The 20,682-nt window shown below is 37.7% G+C and overlaps 1 protein-coding gene across 3 annotated transcripts in view; it reads left to right on the top strand.

The window, feature by feature from the left end:
- Positions 1-1,150: 1,150 nt before the first annotated feature.
- LOC139966845 (CUGBP Elav-like family member 3-B) overlaps positions 1,151-20,682 on the top strand; it is a 42,785-nt gene continuing 23,253 nt past the window's right edge. Inside the window, exons 1-3 of one of the 3 annotated variants that reach the window (XM_071970260.1) lie at positions 1,151-1,954; positions 3,215-3,297; positions 17,212-17,251. In XM_071970260.1, the coding sequence (XP_071826361.1) occupies positions 1,633-1,954; positions 3,215-3,297; positions 17,212-17,251 (445 nt within the window). In that variant the 5' untranslated portion in view covers positions 1,151-1,632. The remainder of the gene's footprint in view (positions 1,955-3,214; positions 3,298-17,211; positions 17,252-20,682) is intronic. The other 2 variants (XM_071970263.1, XM_071970261.1) reach the window with 2 other exon arrangements.

Below are 20,682 nucleotides of genomic sequence, written 5' to 3'. Positions count from 1 at the left end.
TATCAGCTGTCTTGTCGACAGGTATATTGTACGTTAGCGCAGTTCAAGCTTGTCAAGGTGGAGGTGACAGATCGAAAAGTTTTTTTCTTCGGTCAAAACTATAGTTACGTATTGGTCTAGTCTTTATTCTCTTTGTTATTGGATCCTTCCTTTGTTACCACACGACAGCTGACCAACTAATTCCTACACCTTCACAACCTTTTGTCCAGGGAACTTAGTTTCCAACTTCGAACTCACAATAGGCGGTCAAGAAACCGCACCACAAAGGTAAACGAGTGGTCGCAATATCTCGTAACAACAAATTACGTATGCACACGTCATCGTTACGTATATAGCTGCATATATATACACATACCGTGTTCGTTAATATGCCGTAACAAGGACCCCCTGTCAACTAATACATACCGTACTAACAACACTGACTTCTACAGACCCATAAACATAATATTGAAATGACTTTGTCTTTCATATTTTATACTACGCGCCTCAACATCAACGCAGAAAATAAAGTTAACAATACGCTATTGTGCAGCTAGTAAATTGAACTTAACTTTTGATACGCATACATTCCAAAATTTTCACGAGACCCCATGGGAAATCGATCAATTCTGTAAAGAAAAACATTTGTGCTTTAAGATGTGTACAATTTTCACCACGGGTCAGACTTTTGTCTTATTTTTGGTCACATCAATACTGTTTTGTGTACTCGGCCGTTTGACTAAGGAGCGGCGTGTGCCCGAATCACAGTTCTTCAAACGTCTCACGGAAAGTTTGGGTTCGTAGAATATTATGAGGAGGAATTATTATATATCTTAATTTTTCAGAAATATTTCCTTTAAAAATTTTGCTTTTTATAGTCACTTTTTGTACATAAGTTAATATATTCAGTATAGTAGAACATGTTAATTGCTTTACAGAACAATAAATAATGGTTTTAAATCTAAAAGAGAAAGTTTTTGTCCACTTCAGAATAATGAACGAAGCCAATTTAAGTTTCTTTGTCCGGCGCGTGCCTGACACGCGAATGAAAGGTCTCAGCTAAACTCATTATGTTAAGCATCTGCTCGGTGTGTACATTCTTAGTGCATCTGAATCCTTTCAATTAATAATATACTTTCCAAAAATTTGCATATTGAACGCTTTGATGTATGAGATGCGGTTAGGGAGTATATTGCATTGCCGTGGCTTCAGAAAAGCGTCCCTAAGTAACACGTATATTGACATATGACAGAGAGAAATACGTTCGCTAGTAGTTCTGTCAAGAAAGCTAGTTGGTCGTCAGTTGCAACCGAGGTCGCTGCGGAGGTAACACACATTCAACCTCTCTTTGTCAACCGTCCATTGATTGGCCCATCAGTTTGCCTTTTTAATACTCTGAAGAAGTAGACTGAAATTTGGAGAAGTCGATTGCGTAGAAACAAGAAAGGATACATTTGTCAAAGAGAAATTGCCAATCAAAAGAAATCACGAAATTCAAGCTTACCAAAAACGCAATCGACATAGAAAAAAAAAGAAAAGAAAATCGCTACGCTAAAAAGCCATATAGTATCCTTCTGGCTAATCAGATCGTCATTGGCAAAGACCACGATCACAACATTTTTTAAATCTTAAAGTGTCTTAGAGTGTGTGTACATGCTTCATCATCCCAGCATGACTAATATGGCAGCACCACAGCTGACCCCATCTCCAGCGGCAGAAACGGTTCCACCTCCCGGGCCTTCGCCTGGTCAGCAGGTTCCTCCACCGCAGCAAGGACAACTCTCACCTCAGCCTAACGGTGTGCCTAACGCCCAGCAGCAACCTATTCCTATGAAAGATCACGATGCGATCAAACTGTTTGTGGGTCAGATCCCAAGAAACTTGCTCGAGAAGGATTTGCGACCGATCTTCGAAGAGTATGGAAGGATTTATGAACTCACGGTGCTGAGGGATCGTATAACGGGGGCACATAAAGGTATTTTCCTGGCTACACATATTTTTTCTTGTGGTCTTTAAGTTGGGCCCACCTACCGTCTGCTTAAAAGTTAGGTCCTAACTGGCTACCTAGCTTGGCCTGTGTTAGGATTGTAATACTAGTCATACTAAACTGAAGATAAGTTCATCAAATTGAAATGCACATTCATCGTTTCCTATTTTTTGGCGTGTCGTCATTTGCATAATTAGCTGACATGCACATCATATTTTATACTATATATTTTATGGATCGTTCTAGCCCAACTATAGCATACCTACCACACAAGCAATTCTTAAGCTAGGCCTTACCAATTTCATACAGTTTACAAGTTGTTGCATTGGTATGACTTGCAACTGGTTTCAGAAATGTTGATCTATACGTCGTGTCATTTTGTTTGATGAACTTTAATGGGAAGAATCTCCTAACTTGTTCACAAAAAAATTGGAGGGGAGGGGGGGGGGCATGAGAGAATTTTTTTTTTTACTATTAAGCAAATCCAATCAGATACAATTGCTGAAAAGTAATGGCTTGAACTTTAAATACACATTTTTAGTTTTTCAGGGCTATAGTACCATATAATCTCACGATTATTCCTCTCTTCCCCACCTTCCACCTCCCTGAACACAGAAAAGAAATATGTCTGGTATAAGCTGATGGAATAAAACTATGAATAGATTTACTTTTCCAGCCTAGGCTCCATGAGGGTTATGAAAGGTCCTAAGTTATCTTGGCTTTCTACAAGCTTTGATTTCAGTCTTTGTCTCCTGATAATACATTGCACTTTTTCAGGGGGTAGGAGCCATGGGGGGGGGGCACTTCTCACAATTTTTTCCAAAATAGCAAATATGCCCTACTGGCAAATAAAATGTGCCCCTTTCATGAAGAACTGTCTTTGAGTATCTTTAGCTTTAGTTAATTTAATTTTTTTTTTAATTATTTATTTTTAGTCTGTACATGCTATTTCTAAAATGGCATCCCATATCTTTTGTTAGCATGGTTAACAATAAATAGTATTGATAGCATACTAATACATCATACATATTTAAGTGATATGGCCGGTGTGTATCGGTTTATAGCATAATGAGTGGTGGTTGTGGAATGAGAAAGTGCCCTCTGATAGTGTGCCCCCCCCACTTTTGGAAGCTTCCTACCCCCCTGCACTTTTTCAATCTATTAACTTTTTCTCTTTTTGAATTTATTAGCTTGATGATTATCACATTCATAATATCAGTAACACTCATTCCTTTCTTGATCTGACAGGATGTGCATTCTTGACTTACTGTGACCGACAGAGTGCACAGGAGGCCCAAAAAGCACTCCATGAAAAGAAAACTTTACCAGGGGTAAGCAATATTAATGCTTTAATTTTGGACTCATTTCCTTACAGAGAGATGGGCAGAACCAATGCTGGTTATAACCAATGTCATATAGAAATGGTCACCATGAACGACTTCTCTGAAACTGTCTATTGTACTATGTAAGAGAGATATTAGGGAGCTACTTCAATCCCCTTACATGTCTCCTCCTTACAAATGCACTTTTCTATTTACCAAATTCAATATATTGGTATTTAAAGTTTTAGCAGTGTACCCAAATGATATCTATATCTGGGCCTTAACTGCTATTCTCTTGTTAATTATGATGAATGAACTAAAAGGTTGCAAAGTTCAAATGAGTATTTCCAGATTAGTTTTGGCTAGTGATAAATTGCTAAGGTTTGTGCGGTCTGAGTGATGCCTATCTAGCCAATTGAACCAAAAATATTTCTCCACGCTCTATTTAAGCATTTCATAGTGTCTTCTGCAATTTGCACATCTATGTCAGTATGCTCTGGCTGTTTTTATGTCTTTTCTTGCCTCATTTGTTTATACTTTAATATGTACAGACACCACTGAATATTGAAGACTTCAGCCAAGTCTCCAAATTACATCAGAGATCCAGTAGTGCAATTTCAATGTTTTTTATCTGATACATTTTCTGATATAGTTCTTTACTTTTTTATTGAACATTCCCTGAGACTGGCATTTTATTCATGCAGTATATATCCTATATGTACTTTCAAAATGGAAACATTTATGATAATAGATACTGCAAAACATAGAAAGGACACTATGACATCACACATTGAACAAGAATGAGTGTGCTCTGACATGAATTTGATCTTCAACCAAGATTTTCTTAGTTTTGTTAGGAATAAGTACATCTCAAGAATCATATATGAAGTGCACTGATATTAGTTTGGTTTGCTTTTCCTTTAACAACTGATAATGATGTCAACAGCTTTGATCCTGTAGTCTAGTTGAAAATGCACAACTAAATATAACCCACAAGTCCTCCATCCAGGCACCCTCAACCCCCCACCTCTCCCTCTTCTCCTTCTCTCCTGCAATTTTAAGGAACATCTTCTTCTTAATAACAATGCAGAATGATTTAGCCGCATAAATGTGTGTCATTTTTTTCATTCTGATACTTGTAAGTTGTATTAGTAGGCAAAGTACACATCTACAAACTTGATATCTTTGTCAGAAAAGTAGAAATTTATGCCCTTACCCTAAACCATTATAATCACAGTATCAAATACTAAACGCTGTCATACAGGTTTTTCCGGTCTCTTAGTTTGTGAGTGCACCCTATATATATATAGTAACATATGAGGTTTTGCTCATGTGAGCATAGTAAAAATACCATCAAATTTAATAAAATTAAAAAAAAAACTAATGAAAAATTATTTACACCAAACGAATAATTATTTACACAAAACCAATAAAGTCACTGCATTTTGAAGTGGAATACTTTTGTAAAGATTGTATTCATTTTTTTTTTCAGGTCAGATCAATATTGGAATGGTTCACGGTTTACATGTAAATCCGATTATCGTTAAAGTTCTCAATATCCATGTTTTAGAGAGGCAGATTAATGTACTATTTAGCTTTTTGTAATTATGATGCTACATGGTTTGGGAAAATGCTGCTGAAACACTAATCCCTTTCTTTATAATTATTTATAATGTTCAGAGTGCAGCTTGTTTCTCTCTTGAAAATTTAGAGAGCTAGCTGATTACAATCAAGCCAGATTGTAAATATCTAAATATCTCTCATTCCCTATGCCATTTCCCTCGGCAGTAAATTACGGGATTAGCCATAAAAGACACGACATTTAGAAAAAGGCAAATCATGGAAAGGTCAGACCCAAATTATTCTTTGCATTTTGAATAGTTTCTTTGTGCGTCGTCTCGTGTAGAATGCAGTGGGAAAGCAAGACGACTGTGAAGAAAATTTATGAGATTTTTGGCGACTTGCTGGGAATCTGATTAGGTAGAATTCAGCAGAATTTTCCTTTTTAGAATATTACACACCTTTGTCAAATGCGATATTGTGCGGACGGACTGTGGACGAAGTGCAAAGTAGGCGTAAGTTTGTTAAACATGTCCAACACGAAAATTATAAGGCTTGCCATGGTTTATTTCTCCTCTTACCCATGCTGACGAGATTATTCAGAGGATGCAGGTACTTGGGTGTGTTGTACTTGGATGTAATGGGTGTACGACCTTACATTTTTCTGATAAAGTTAGACATGTTTATTCTACTAATATAACTATTAAATGTTGTCCAACCAGACATTTCTTACTGGGAGGGGCCAGGTTAGGGAATTGATTTGATGTTTTAACAACCCTTACACCTTAAATGGAGTTACAATATTTTCTTCTGTCCTGTTTTGGGAAGTTTAACTGCTTTTACCACTCATTTGTTAGAATTCTTGAGCTGATGCAATGGATTATCCCTTTCTCACCAGTTCTTTCTTGTATCCTTTCCCAACCTTCACAACAACATTTTTGAGGAAGAACTTACTAAAGGAGAAATGAGCCTATTGATGTTAGACTCTTGAAAAAGCAATAGTAAAGACCTCTATTATTGATGAAGTATTGATATGGACTTTCACCAACATTCCACTAGCACCCCCCTGCCCCCTCCCCCATGAAATCCTGTATTGGAAACATACTGTGTCTAAATATAAAACCTTGTTTGGTCTATCAAGTATTAACCTTTCATCTCTTCCCTACCATACCTTGCTTGTAACATACCACCCATCTTCAAACCACTTCTTTTTTTTACTACTAAAAAGATCACATTTGGCAAATGAATCTGATGGGGGGGGGGGAGATGGAGGGGAAGATTGAAGCTCATGTATTCCCCAGGTTGGAATGTAGGTAGGGCGGTGGGAGGGGGTATGGAAGGGGGTATGGGAGGGGATGAGACATAGAATTACATTGTGTAAGATTTGAAGATCATCTTGGCCTCACTGTTCTGCTTAAAAAAAAATGTGTTATTTACATTCCAAATAATGTTGTTTGATATCGAAATCTACCTTCAGCAAGATGGCCAAGTATTTTGCCTTTTCCAAACTTTGGAATGCATACATACCAGGTACTCCTGCATGATTTGAATTGTCGTTCAAAAAGCCAGGTATGTTTTTAAGCATGTGTCGGCTATCACTGTAAAATTTGGGGAGGTGATAGTGGTGTACATTGCTTGAAATGACAGGGTTGTTATGGTACTCCAGGCATTCCAAATGGGGTGTAAATATTGTTGACCTTTCTTTGGCTGTAATTTATTCTGGGATGTTGAAGGCATTTAGTATCTTGTGGGGAGGAGATTGAGATGTGTGGACTTATTGCACTCTGGCTACTGTAAAAGCCAAATATTGATAAGATGAAGATGACTATACTTGTGGAATGTGCCCATCTTAATAGTAATAGATTAGGACAAGAATAGCAAACGGCTTTGGTCAAAGTATCATCGGAAGGTAACTGGATTGTGTATGTATTTGTATCTATGCTGAGAGTGGTGCTGAGAGTGGTGTGTTAATTCCCTGTACTAGTGTAACTGTATCATATAACACCCATATCAGGAGATAAATAATTGATAACAGTGTAACTTAGGCTTCTTATAGTCATGCATGAAAAGTTTAGAATACAGGATTCATGATATTGATCATATGCATCTGACACCCCACCCACCGCTCTCTCACTCCCCTCCTACCCCCCCAAAAAGAAACACAAATGTAACAAAAATCACAAAATAATGTAAACCTTTCCTCTACCCCCTGCCCCCCCCCCCCCAGTACAAAAAATAAAAAGAAAAGGTATTTGCAATAAAAAAAATGTAACAAAAATCACAAAATAATGTAAACCTTTCCTCCACCCCCCGCCCCCCCCAGTACAAAAAATAAAAAGAAAAGGTATTTGCAATAAATTTCCATCATTGCTTTCAAATTTCCCATTATTCACAAAATGCAGTGTCAGACCTTCAAATAGAGAAAAGCTGCTTGTATTCCGACGACCTTGCTCAGGCTGTGTACATGATGCTTTCATCTTGAGTCTGGGTTCAGTATTGTCTGTTCATTTATGTACAGCATGTGGCATATTGATTTCTCTCTACAAGACACCAGCTACCTCTATCCCAAAAATCACTCGCATACGTCATGCAAAGGCAGAGTAATGAATAAACTGCATACGCAGCTCTCAGTTCTGTTAGCGCTCTCCAGAAAACGTTGCATATATGTCGGGCTTTCGTTGATGAAAGCGTTATACCCAGTAGATAAAAATGAATGAGATTACTAGTCCTCGAGAGAAAGCCCACGAACAAGATTAAATGCGAGTGATAATTCCGTGCATACGTAAAGCACATGCATCTTCAAGGGCTGGCGTAGCTTAGCAATTCTAATTGGATAGATTTCAAATCTTTTCGAGATGCACTGTGACATTTCTAGATCTTGTTTCTTTTGAGTAATCTTCTTTTCTTTTTTTCTTACTTTTTGATGTATTTTTCCTCCCCGTTGTTTAATCTAATTAGCGCAGTTTCTTTTTTATTTCCCAAGGAATTTTTTTTTTTCGATATGTGGGAAAGAAAAAGTATAGTATAATCAGGCGGACAATTTGAAATATTAAATTTAAAGCTTGTCATTTTGTGACAGGCTAATGTCTTTAGAAGTTGACATTGTCCATTGGTTATAGTTGCAGGTTGTCTTGTTAGTATTTAACGAAATTGTAAAAAACTAAACGAATAACAAATTATGTAACTCTTCAGTAAAAATATTCTAAAATTGCATTAATAAACTGATACCTATGTAGTCATATCGTCATATGCACTTTGAGATGACAAGTTAGATTCAGCCGATATTTAGGCATAGTCTTTAGTTTCACATAATAAACACGTGGCTTTCTTGGTAAGTTGGCTGTATAGCGAAAAGCATTTAAAAGGAGTGCTCTTCAGCAGTTTTCTTTGATGGCCAGAATTAGCTACTTTCAGATATTTTTTATTTATTTCCAAATTGTTCTTGAAGTATGAGCACAATGTAATTGGGTACAGTGAACTGTAAATAACACTATGCATCATGCTTGGATTTGATCCAATTGAAATAGAAACTCTTGCTTTCTCATTTCTGACATTTGGAAAGTACCTTAGGGCTTGTAACATAGCCTTTGTCGCCCATCGCTATTAAAAATATTAGCAAAATATGAGTAAACTGTGGAAACCTAGTTGTCCAATAAATGTTTCTGTTGAAAGCATTCTCAACATGCCCCCATTAAACCAACCACTTACTAACCACAATAAAGTGACAGGTGATGAAAACCACACACACACACACTTTTTGATTCCTTCAAGATTCTGTTTTCTTGCATTAGCAGTTGTCCAAACCTGCCTATATTGTAGGCCTACTGGCACAGTTAAATACAATGCTAACAATTGAAAAGGTATTGTTTAGTCAAAAAGAAATCCATCCAGCTATCTTGCATATATTAGTCATTCATTCTTAATTCTCAAAGAGACAAAGAAGAGCAGTAACTGGTGACTTGATTACTGGTTGCATTCTTTACCCAGCATGCAGTGTATTGATTGATTGATTGCGGCGTGATGAACCAAACTGCCACGCTTCTTAGCAGTAACGATTGGATGCTAAAAGGGTTTGTTGAATTAGGCGTACAAACCTTGAAACCTAATTGCCAGCATCATGAATAAACAATTCGTAGACTCTGGCTTTTACGATATTCAATCTCCAGTGTTGTCAGAATAATAATATCTATTTCAAATAGATATGTTGATATGCTTTGAGAAATGAATTTTACAGTATGTATGATATTACCCTACAGTGTGTGGTTCGTTCTCCATGTATAATCAGATCAAGATATTGTTAAGAAACTTTGTTCTCCTCCTCTCCAATCAACATGCACTTTCCTATCTATGTAACCTCAAAAAAAGAAAAAAAAACAAACTGTAAGACATTTTAGTAAAGCACCTTAATCTGACTTACTTCTGGGTCACCGCCCACTTTCTGAATCTACCAAACAAAGTTCAACAAGGGTAACATATGACTTAAGAAGAGAGGCAGAACAATATTCAAATTAAGCTAAATTCCTCCAAATGTGATAAATAGCTGGAGAAAGGCCCAGGAGGTCCAGATAAGGATTTAGTCTTGCCTTTGTTGTTCCTCTCCCGTAATTGATATCTTCATTAATAATGAAATTGTGATCGGTAAATATGAAAAGGTTATCTTTGATGTGAAAATGTACATCAGTAAAATGTTCATGTTTGCCTTAAGTAGGAGCGGCATAGGGGGGAAGGCTATTTTTATTTATAGTATCTACTCACACAACTTACTCTTACATACTCTTACAAATTGATACATACTCTTACAAATTGCAAATTTTATAAATAAAATTAATAAGTATAATAATTTTTGTACTGAGCTAGGAATATATGCATTATGCATGCATGGGTATTGGACCAATAACAGGCTCTGTATGGTATCCATAATTATGTTTTTCAACTTTTGTCTTTAGTAAACAATATTTTCTAGGCACATCTTGACAAATGAGACCCTTATTTTAGTTGCTATCAGATAAGAATGTTTTAAAAATGTTCAAACCAGGAGATGAAATGCCTGTTACTCGTCAAGCATATTTAAGCAAACAACCATGATCAGGGCTTGAGAGTGAACATGGGCAGCTAGGAGTCTAGACTATTAGCACTTGGCCAAGCTGACACAAAGACCAGCAGCTCGCCGCCGTAAATGCCACTGGAGGTATTTTGAGATGTTCCTCCCGCTGCACTGCAGCGTGTAATGGCTTCTAACATCAGGGGGCTTTGTCCTGGAATGAGGGGTATGTGACGGGGATACAGTGTAAGTTAGAAGGCTTTAACACTTCACTTCTTCTTGGCCAAGGTCTTTGTGACATGGTAGAAGGGTCGTTTTTAGATTAGGTCTGATGGCGATGGGGCAACGGCAAGAATTTTTCTGGTCTAGAGTTTCCGAGACTGAAGGAAGATACTCGGATGCCAGCTGGATCCGCCAGTTGATCCTTGGAGTATTTACACAGATTGCAAAGAGAGCAAATTGATGCAACGTATAAGATGTCAGGAGTAATGGGAAAAGTTTTGTCGTACCCTGTGGGGTCATTATAATGAAATGGAACACCGATGTCACTCAATTGGAGCTATTAACTCATCCAACGTTGGCATGGCGTATCTGTGGAATACATGGCAGCATGTATATATATGATCGCTCCGTGAAAGGAGAGCTTTCTTGCGAATAAAACAAAGTCGGTCGTATGGCCAGGATATATGTAGAGCAGTTCAGATCCCTCAGGTCTCATAGGCTTGTACAATAAAGCTAATAATAATTCCCAAACAATATACAAATATAGAACAAAAGAAAAGATAACAAAACAACAACCAAAGAAATACTTCAGCCTATTCTATTCCTAAGAGCGGTTCCCATTTCTGATAGCTCATCTCATGCCCTTCTCCCCTGCACCCCTATCATTTGCCTTATACCACAACATTAAGTAAGGGCTTTTCCCTGGATGAACACATACGTTTCTCATCATAACACATTAAAACATTCTCAATGTTGAGTCACCTTGTAGCTCATTGCAATAACATCTGCTGAGGTAACAATGTAGGCCTATTTATATGCCAACCACATTTCCTGTGGATAGAAATTTGTACTATATGGAAAACTTGCCTGGTATTTTTTTTCTTTTTTTCTTTCTATCAGATTATCCTTTGTTATAAAGCAAACCTTTTGTCCTTCAAAAAATGATCATCATCATGATCATCATCATTATTATTATTATCATATATCTTACCAAGAAGGATGCATGGATTGACTCAAATATTTTCCACAGTCAGGAGATGGAAGTGGTGCATGTTAAAAACACCAGCAACTGAGTATATTAATACCATAAAAGCTGATAGCAAGTTTAACATTTTACAATCATACTGATAAGACGTGACCTTTACTCAGATAAAATTCCCTTGTAAGCCTTTTTGGGGGTAGCATATAAAATATGAATTCCAAAGATTGGGAAAAGTCAAGTCTATTATTCTGTTTGGTTGAAGTTGACCTGTGATCATTCATTTCACGCCAGTAGTGAATTAATGAAGGAACTCTAGCAGGGCGGATGCTTTTATTAGTTAGAATCACAAAGGAAGGCATAGGTTTTGGTGTGTCCAAGATTCATGAAGAGAACACACACGCATCCACGCATACACACAACAAGAAACAAATAGGGAGGGAGGGAGGGAGGGAGAGGGAGGGAGGGAGGGAGGGGGGGGAGGGAGGGAGGGAGGGAGGGAGGGAGGGAGGGAGGGAGGGAGGGAGGGAGGGAGGGAGGGAGGGAGGGAGGGAGGGAGGGAGGGAGGGAGGGAGGGAGGGAGGGAGGGAGGGAGGGAGGGAGGGAGGGAGGGAGGGAGGGAGGGAGGGAGGGAGGGAGGGAGGGAGGGAGGGAGGGAGGGAGGGAGGGAGGGAGGGAGGGAGGGAGGGAGGGAGGGAGGGAGGGAGGGAGGGAGGGAGGGAGGGAGGGAGGGAGGGAGGGAGGGAGGGAGGGAGGGAGGGAGGGAGGGAGGGAGGGAGGGAGGGAGGGAGGGAGGGAGGGAGGGAGGGAGGGAGGGAGGGAGGGAGGGAGGGAGGGAGGGAGGGAGGGAGGGAGGGAGGGAGGGAGGGAGGGAGGGAGGGAGGGAGGGAGGGAGGGAGGGAGGGAGGGAGGGAGGGAGGGAGGGAGGGAGGGAGGGAGGGAGGGAGGGAGGGAGGGAGGGAGGGAGGGAGGGAGGGAGGGAGGGAGGGAGGGAGGGAGGGAGGGAGGGAGGGAGGGAGGGAGGGAGGGAGGGAGGGAGGGAGGGAGGGAGGGAGGGAGGGAGGGAGGGAGGGAGGGAGGGAGGGAGGGAGAATTTCAGTTGTGATTTAGATTCACTGGATGGAAGAAGGAATGATCAGTCTATAATTTTATAGTTTGACATGTTAATTTTTTCACAAGTAGAAGCAGTTGGTGATATCGAAACAGTAAAACAGAATATTTTAAATTTACACTTTGCAAGTATTTTAAATCTTAAGTCACAGAGTGCAGATAAAATATTCTGATATATATCCAAGTTTCAAGTAGGTCTGAATATGTTTGTTGTGTGAGACTTGAAATAGGGAAAACTGTTCAGTTGGGGGATTTTTTAAAAATTCATCATGATTTATTGCACAAGCCTACCTTTTTAAACCTTATAGTAGACCTAATTTATAGATTAAAAATGCCCCAGAATTCACCATTTGACCCCCTTAACGTTATAAAATATAGCCTGTCCATTAAGATTCATGCCCTTCCAATATCAGTCAGGGGAAATTTGGCTTCCCCCACAGAAAATGTCAGTAGTGTTCAATTGGACACTACGACTGTCATAGCGTTATCATCCTGTGGTAAATTGCCCTAAGCCCTTAGCCCAGTGTTGGGACATTGGTATGAAAGTTGGCAATTTATGACATTATCTTATAGCTGTCTTGCAAATAACATTATTTCACAATATTTTCTGTATGTTTTTCTGTATGTGTCTGTGTGCAGGCAGCAAATATGCGTTACATTTTAAAGCTGCAGTTATTACACAGCAGAACTATTTGTAAATGTTTGACTTCATTGTCGTTCTGTCCCCATCCTGTTTGTCTCTGCTGGTGGCCAAATTGACATTTTAAAAAGTATGCATACTCTGGATTTGCACTTACAAAAGCTGCTGAGCGACATGATTAACGTACCTGTCCGTAGCGATGTTTGTTTGCGACAGTGTAATCGGAAGGTATTTTGTTATGGAGTTGGAATGAAAATATTAGTGCCAGATCTAATTGAGATGGGGTGGGGGAGGGAACAGTGCCAGAAATTATCTTGTATGCTTGTGCATTATGTGAAGGTTGGTGGAGGGGTAGGGGAGGAAATAATGTTGGTACTTGAAAAGAGAACATTAGCCGAGGGAGGTCATTTGCAATGAAACTAAGAGTGCGTTCAATTCTGAGTCATACTTCCATCATATATGCTTCAATAGGACTTTTGCAAACACTGGGCAAATATTGAAAGAATTAACCTTCCGCACACGACGAAAATTCTCCTGATTGTTCCATTAAAGCATCTCTCCTCGTCAATATATTCCTACTTTCAAACTTCTCTATAATTAAACCTCTGTTTCCTACCCCATTGATTGGTTTGTGCTTAACGAGACGATAAGGTCTCACTGCTGTGCATTTCCCATGAATGCATTAACGACAATCGCATATATCGGGCCATCGTCAGCTTTCTGTCATTCCCAATCTCTTCCGCGACGATAGCATCAATGGCAGTTGCCACGTCGCCTCAACGTCACAGAGGCAAATTAATTTCTTTCTCCTCTTACCCTTGGTGTGTTTGGAAAAAGACAGGTGAATTTCTATGCAGCTGACAGTCTTCATCAACAATCATTCTTTACACACATATACATAAGCTGGGTGTGCAGTTTCTCAATTTTCAAAATGTTGACAGGTGATGAAAACAGGTTGTAAGGAAAAAATTTAATGAAAAAATTAGATCTTTGAAAGAAAGGATCTTGTTGTGATTAAGTTTTTGTTGCAAAATTGTATATAACTTGTAGTAAAAATCCATTTGTAACCGTTGTGCTGTTGCTAGAATAATAGTAATAATAATAAATGAGACTTATATAGCGCCAAATCAGTAAACAAAAGTTACTGCTCAAAGTGCTTTACAAAGAAAGTAAATTAATTTACAAAAGAACAAGTGAAAAAATGGGTCTTAAGTAGACTTTTGAAAGTAGAAAGTAGAAAACCAGCACAATAAATTTACTGTGACTTGCTCTTATTATAAGTTACAAAATGAGGTAATAAGTGCAATATGATTGTTAGTAATATACATTTTTTCTTAAATGTTTCTGAATAGCCTGAGTGATGCTTTACAGTCCACTTCCCAACTGTTTTCGATATGAAAACAACTTTTCTATTCAAAAGAAAATGTAAACAATACAAAGTTATATGGATTGCCATGTATTGAATCCACTGAACATGGTAAACATTACAATTTTGAAAAGACAAAAATTAACAAAACTTTTGACATGCTTCATTTGAAATAAAATATTGAAATATGTTAATTCTCGAAACAGATCAAACTTTCTAAATATTCTCATTATTTTCTATCAGTTCTGCATTTTTGAACACGCCGCAGTACTTGGCAACAGATACAACTGGGACTATCTGTTAATATCGCATTCTCCATTTACATGTAATATTACACCATTCTAACAATGCTATGTTCTGGCAATGCCATGTAATTGTGAATTTTTCATATGCAATATTTTTTTGGCAAAAAATGTGTCTCTTCCTTTGTTCAATTATAGATATAGCAGATTACATACCATTTAGATTCACAAATATCTGGTATTGATTGTCAGAATTATTTCAAAGGAACATGCAGCTTTGTAGCTGTCCAAACAGCAGCATAATGATGCATTTTTGTGCTGCAAATGTTTTCATTTTTCCTGTGTCCCATTGTTCGTAGCAGATTAACGTTTAATAGAAGTATGCTGCAATCAAATTGTAAGAATTATTTTCAAAGTGACATATGAACCGTTGAAGCTGAGTCAAGCTGAGTTGGTCGACCAGCACGATCGCTTTATTTGTATCTTTTGAAAGAATCTTGCACTGTGAAAATAAACTTTGCATTCCTGAAGGACGAACTCGAGTATTGCTCCCTAGTCTCTTTACAAGTACAAAATGCTGTTGAGACCTCTTGGACTACCTAACAACCATCAAATATTAAACACATGTAATAACAAAACCCTGTGCATGTATTTGCCTAACTTTATATTACCATGCATCTAATACCGGGTTTGCTGCAGTGCTATATGCATACATAACTGTCAGATACTAAACCTCGATTCCTAGAAGCCGTACCGCATTTATCAACATTATGTACTGTATGATTATTACCTCGAGTATCTCTCTATTCTGTTGTTTGATGTACTCTGTTCTCCACAATGGTTTCATTTGCTCTCCAAGCTCTCTCATGATGGAGGGAGACCAGAACCCGAAAGCCTGACCAAACAAAGTCGTGCTTTAGTAGGCTCTGCAAGCAGACGATAGTGTTTACATATCAAAGCTTAATTACCAATGATAGCAGTCCCAGAGATGGGACAAAATTAATGAGAAAGAGAAGAAACAAGTTCTTTCGAAAAAAGAAAAAAAAAATTCTCAAGAATGAGAAAAAAGGTAAACTATTGATAGGTGGTTAGAAAAGGAGGGAGAGGAAATACAGATATGGCTGGGAATCTGTTTCTTAATTAATCTACAGATTCATGAGTGGGTACTTATGTTAGGATGGAAGACAGTAAATGATTTATATCTAGTTGATATATTTAAACCTTGGACTCTTACCTGTGTAAGGAGATTGTATGAGATTCAACCAAGAAAGAAAACATCTGTTCTTATTATCATGACACTGGATAGTGGATTTATGATATGTCTGAGGAGGCATTGGTGAAATGTCATATACTCTTTGTAATCCTTAGAGAAAGTTTTTAATTGTAATATGAAAAGTCTTTTGATTGCTCATTTGGAACGCAGCATATTGCTCGTTGGCATTCTCTGTTAACTGCACAGCATAAGAAATAATCACTGTCAATATATGCTGAATTTGCTTCTTCACTTACCAATCTCCTCACAACATCTGCACAATTGCAGTTTTGTGTCTAGAGTGACCTTGTAACCTTTGACACTGACCTTCCAAGGTGACCGGTCACCTCGGGTCCATATGTACAGCATAAAAGAATATATTCTTGTTAATATTGTGAAAAGAACTCTTGTAAAAATAATTCTTGTTAAAATAACAAAAAATCAAAGAATGTCTGATTCCTAGTGTACTGCCCTCAATCCATACATTATGTCATGGCGTATCCAGCTGACATCACAAAGTCACGTTTTCTCCAAGTTTCAGTTTGATGATCTTGCTTTCATGCTCATTCCTCCTATGTTATTCGTTAAAGACGTGACTTCGCTTCCATCAAAAGCGAATAAAATAGAAGAGAATAACAAAATCAATTTCAAGGTGGTTGAAGTTATAGCGACTTGTGTGCAGTTAATTGCTTAGTCAAGGATGGTGAGATGCCAGAATGAAATGCAGGTGGTAGGGTAGAATCTTGCTGCCTACTAAAGCCTGCTGCATGTACCCATAGGGGCATCGTTCTGAGTTCTTCCATTGCATAGAATAAGAATAAACAGTCATTTTTTTAAGTGAAAAGCATGCAGACAGCATCTAAGCATATAGAAATATCAGATTGCGGATTATTGTCCTTCAGTGTTAGTTCAATGTCAGTTCTGATGACTCATAACTCTACCTTAAACTCATTGGGCAAAACCTTCTACTCTATTCTGATTATAAGCGAATCCAACTAGAAATTTGTAATCTTTTCAAAGAGTAATATGTACAGAATGTTATATAGATTTCGTCTCAATAGCAGGTTTCTTTTAGCAGTACTGCAGACCTCCAGTTTCCATTGCTCCTTACCTGTACCTGTCTCATCACAGTTACCACACTTTCATCTTCTACGTGCCATATTGTATTTGGTATCATATCTTTCCAGAATGATATTGTCTGAAATGCTCTTCTACTCAATCAACCAAATCTTATTTGCTTAGAGATCATCTTTATTTGGCTCATAGCATTTTAAAAGTTACTAGAATTCTCAGCAACTCTTTTGAATGATGGGTGTATTGAGGGATTGTTTAAGGTAACTTCCCACAGCTCCCCCCCCCCTCCCCCCAATTTCCCTCTTTTTCTTCTCCTTCTTCCTCTTCCACCTCTCTTCCCTCCCTATTCTCCTCTCCCTATCTCCCGACCATTCCAAATCAATTTCCTTGATTTTTTTTATGAGATGATTATTCTCCATGTTTTCATTTTTACACAGATGAACAGAGCTCTTCAAGTAAAACCAGCTGACAGTGAAAGTAAGGACTTTAGTAACTTTCTTCTTTCCATATGACTTTATTTCAACTGTTTTCCCTTCTACACTCACTAGATTTGTACCGTATCTTGTGTTATACAGCTGATTGTGTTTGCTAAAGAATATTTCCCGTGTACGTTTACTTGTAACCGTGCTTTACTGTCACATCTAAACCGAAATAATACAGTTTTGACACGTTTTGGCATTATAGTATCAAAACATGTAGAATACCTGGAGTTTTCATGCTTAAAACATGTCTGACTATAAAGCCTGATTAGCCTCACACCTACACACCTACACATTAATATATTAATCTTAGGTTTGCATAAATTACAACTTTGTGCAGTAGCTGTCGTCACCATCAAGTGATTAACAATCATCTCGAGAGAGATGAAGAACAAATGTTTCGTAGAAAGACAGCAATCCTGATAATCCTCATTTCATCTGAAAATTCTCCAAAAAATTCAGTGGTGATGCATCATTTGTAACAACGATGAATACATTGGAATATAGTATCACTTTTATTCTTGTTCAGATACGTCTTGAAGTAGCATATTTGCACCTCATTACTATTAAACAGAAGAAAAAAAACCTATTGTAACTATATACTGTTGATGAGATTTGAAACATGAAATATGGAAGAGTGGGGGGGGGGGGGGAGGGTGTGAATGAAAATGAAGGTGATTTGTCAAATCTATTCAGTTAACGACCACAATGTTCAAGGTGATATCATTCATTATCAAAAATTAACACCATAAATAGTTCATCAGTAGGTTTGTGTCAATACTTAGCATAAGATACGGTTCAAGCTATATAGTGTAATGTCAAAATCGAGAATGAACATGTATTAAATAATAAGGCAACTAAAATTTTGACCAAATAATTGAGATAATTGGGGAAGAAATTTGGGAGACAGACCATAGTACTAAGTAAATATTTAATGGCGACTGTCATTGGAGTATGTATGTACGGCATTGTATACTATATGTACTGTCGAAACCACTCATGATACACTGTATGAAAGTAACCTATAGTGTGAACCAAGCCATGTAACTATATATACATATAGTTGTGTTCCTTGAAGGATCTATAAAGTAATTCCTTAATTAGCATAATTTATGAACAACTCGGAATGAATATTTTAAAATAGAGCGCAAACATCACTGACAGTAGCTGTGTGCTTGCAGAGCTGATCTATGAACAGGGACGTACAGTATTAAAGCAATCAGAATGTTGCTTTCAACATAATTAGCAGCACTACAATTGCTGCAGCATACAGTATCTCTATACCGTTGACAACCACTCTTACCTCGAACGTAAAATCTTATGGTCGCAAATTTTAATGATAACTCAAATATTAATTTCCTATATATCTATATCTGCAATATTAAAAACGGTGATTTGTGCTGTACCAGCGGAAAGCTGCCGGTGAGCTTTTTCGCATGTACAGTATTATACGTGACTGATTATTTCTGTTAATTTTATCGGATCATGTTTGCTACCTCCTAGAAGAGAGTTGTAAAGCCACTGTCGATGATTCTGTGTAGAATACGTCAGCTAATAATTTATTCATAGTTTACATGCACAGTGTCCTATGGTAGGATCTCCCCATTGAAATTTGAGTCATCCTCGTAACCGGCGAGCTCTTGACGAGTTTTCTTTACCGACGTGAATCATCTTCTCTGATCATAGATTCGGTCAGGTGTCGATCCCCGCGCACAACCATTCATGCCAAAAGATATACATCTCCAACACACATAATAAAATGTAGAGAAACTCCTATCATCCTCATGCATACTGTAGCTCTACATGCAATAAAGCAACTCCCATATACATCTCACGCACTAAGTGCAGCCCATAATTACGGTTGCCATAGAAACCGTTTCTCCTCTTCACTGTAATGAATGTGGATGATAAGCCTTGGGTAATTTTATTCGGGAGATGTGGAGAGAAACGGATCTAATATTGTGCACAGCGGTGGAATAGGCGAACCTTAATGGAAATTCTCCATTAACGAAGCCTTTTGCCGTGCGCGTACAGGTTTTTGAATACATAAAACGACCTCGGCATGATGGGCTTCTTCTGTACACGCTGTTGGACTTGCATGTAACGATAGTTAATTTGTGACAGATACTGAGTAAGGCTTTACAACATAGTCACTATACTAAACAAAAACTAGAAGTTAAATTACTTGCCTTGTGACGTAAACTGCCATTTATTAGAATCTATAAAGGCTTCTTTCATGTGTCTATTTGAATCAGGTTTATTGCAAAAGACAAACATACTTTTGGTTGTTGTCGTTATCATCTTCTAGGCTTTTGAAATGGGTTTCCATCTTTATAGCTCATGCTAATGTATTTGAGATATATTATACTTTTGGGAAACCAAAGTAAATGAATAATCTAAAACCTAAAACTGGGTGCATGTAAAACATAGAAAAGAAATATTTTGAATAATGTGTCATTTGATACCAATATGTGTAATTTTAGTGAGATTTCTGTCTTGAGATAAGGTTTGTGAAGTGTGCAGAATGTTTACAGTTTCAATGTCTCTTGCTTCTCTTTTTTTTGAAAGAAAGCATGAAGAGTTATTTTACATTGGGATGCCAATGTTTGACTTATAGGGCAAGTTTTTATGTTTAACGTTTACCAACTCTAAAATTCCTCGGTAGGAAGCCAACCAAAGTCCATTGCAGAGACTTTCTTTCCTTCCAAGTTTTGTATCAAATGATTTCACTGTGAAAAACCCCAGTTGAAAAGACAGCCATGTTTAAATCTGATTATAGGCAATATAGTTAACAAGTGGACATACTTGAAAGCATTATACAATGTGCATGGTCTACTTTTTGAGTGGTATCTTACCTGTGCTTCCTTACAATATATCTCCCTCTTCATTTTATCTACTAATTCCCTGCGTCATCTCAAAGTGAAACACCACTTTGTAACGTATGTAAACGTTCGGACGGTAAACTTTTGTCAAGAAAATGCTCTATCGATGAATGGCTAAAAACTTACCATATTGAACAGTTATAAGATCTAAGAGTGAGTCATAATATACATCTATTATATACACCAGACTGAACGGATCTAGTATTCAATAAACTAATTAGAATTTATCTGATTATCCCCTTCTCATTTGCATATATTATAGCTACTCTGGCTATCTGTAAAGATGGACCCTGCAGATATAATTTAGTGTGTTTAATAAACCATGCTGCTAATTCCTACTTAAATATTTGTCACAGAGTACAATATAAAATGCTAATTATGCTCTATAATGCAGTATGCGTGTTAGAATGCCCTATGAATAGCATGCTATATACTATATGTTATATTACTATCTCCATCGATTTGAGGTTGACAGATTTTTCTCTCCACACGCAATTTGTCCCTAGTGACGAAAACATGCATTGATCTTTGGACTCTCCTTTTCAAT

This window comes from Apostichopus japonicus, chromosome 4, assembly GCF_037975245.1.
Source record: "Apostichopus japonicus isolate 1M-3 chromosome 4, ASM3797524v1, whole genome shotgun sequence".
Lineage (NCBI taxonomy): Eukaryota > Metazoa > Echinodermata > Holothuroidea > Aspidochirotida > Stichopodidae > Apostichopus > Apostichopus japonicus.
The sequence above is the reverse complement of the archived record's forward strand: the minus strand, read 5'-3'. Positions and strand labels throughout refer to the sequence as shown.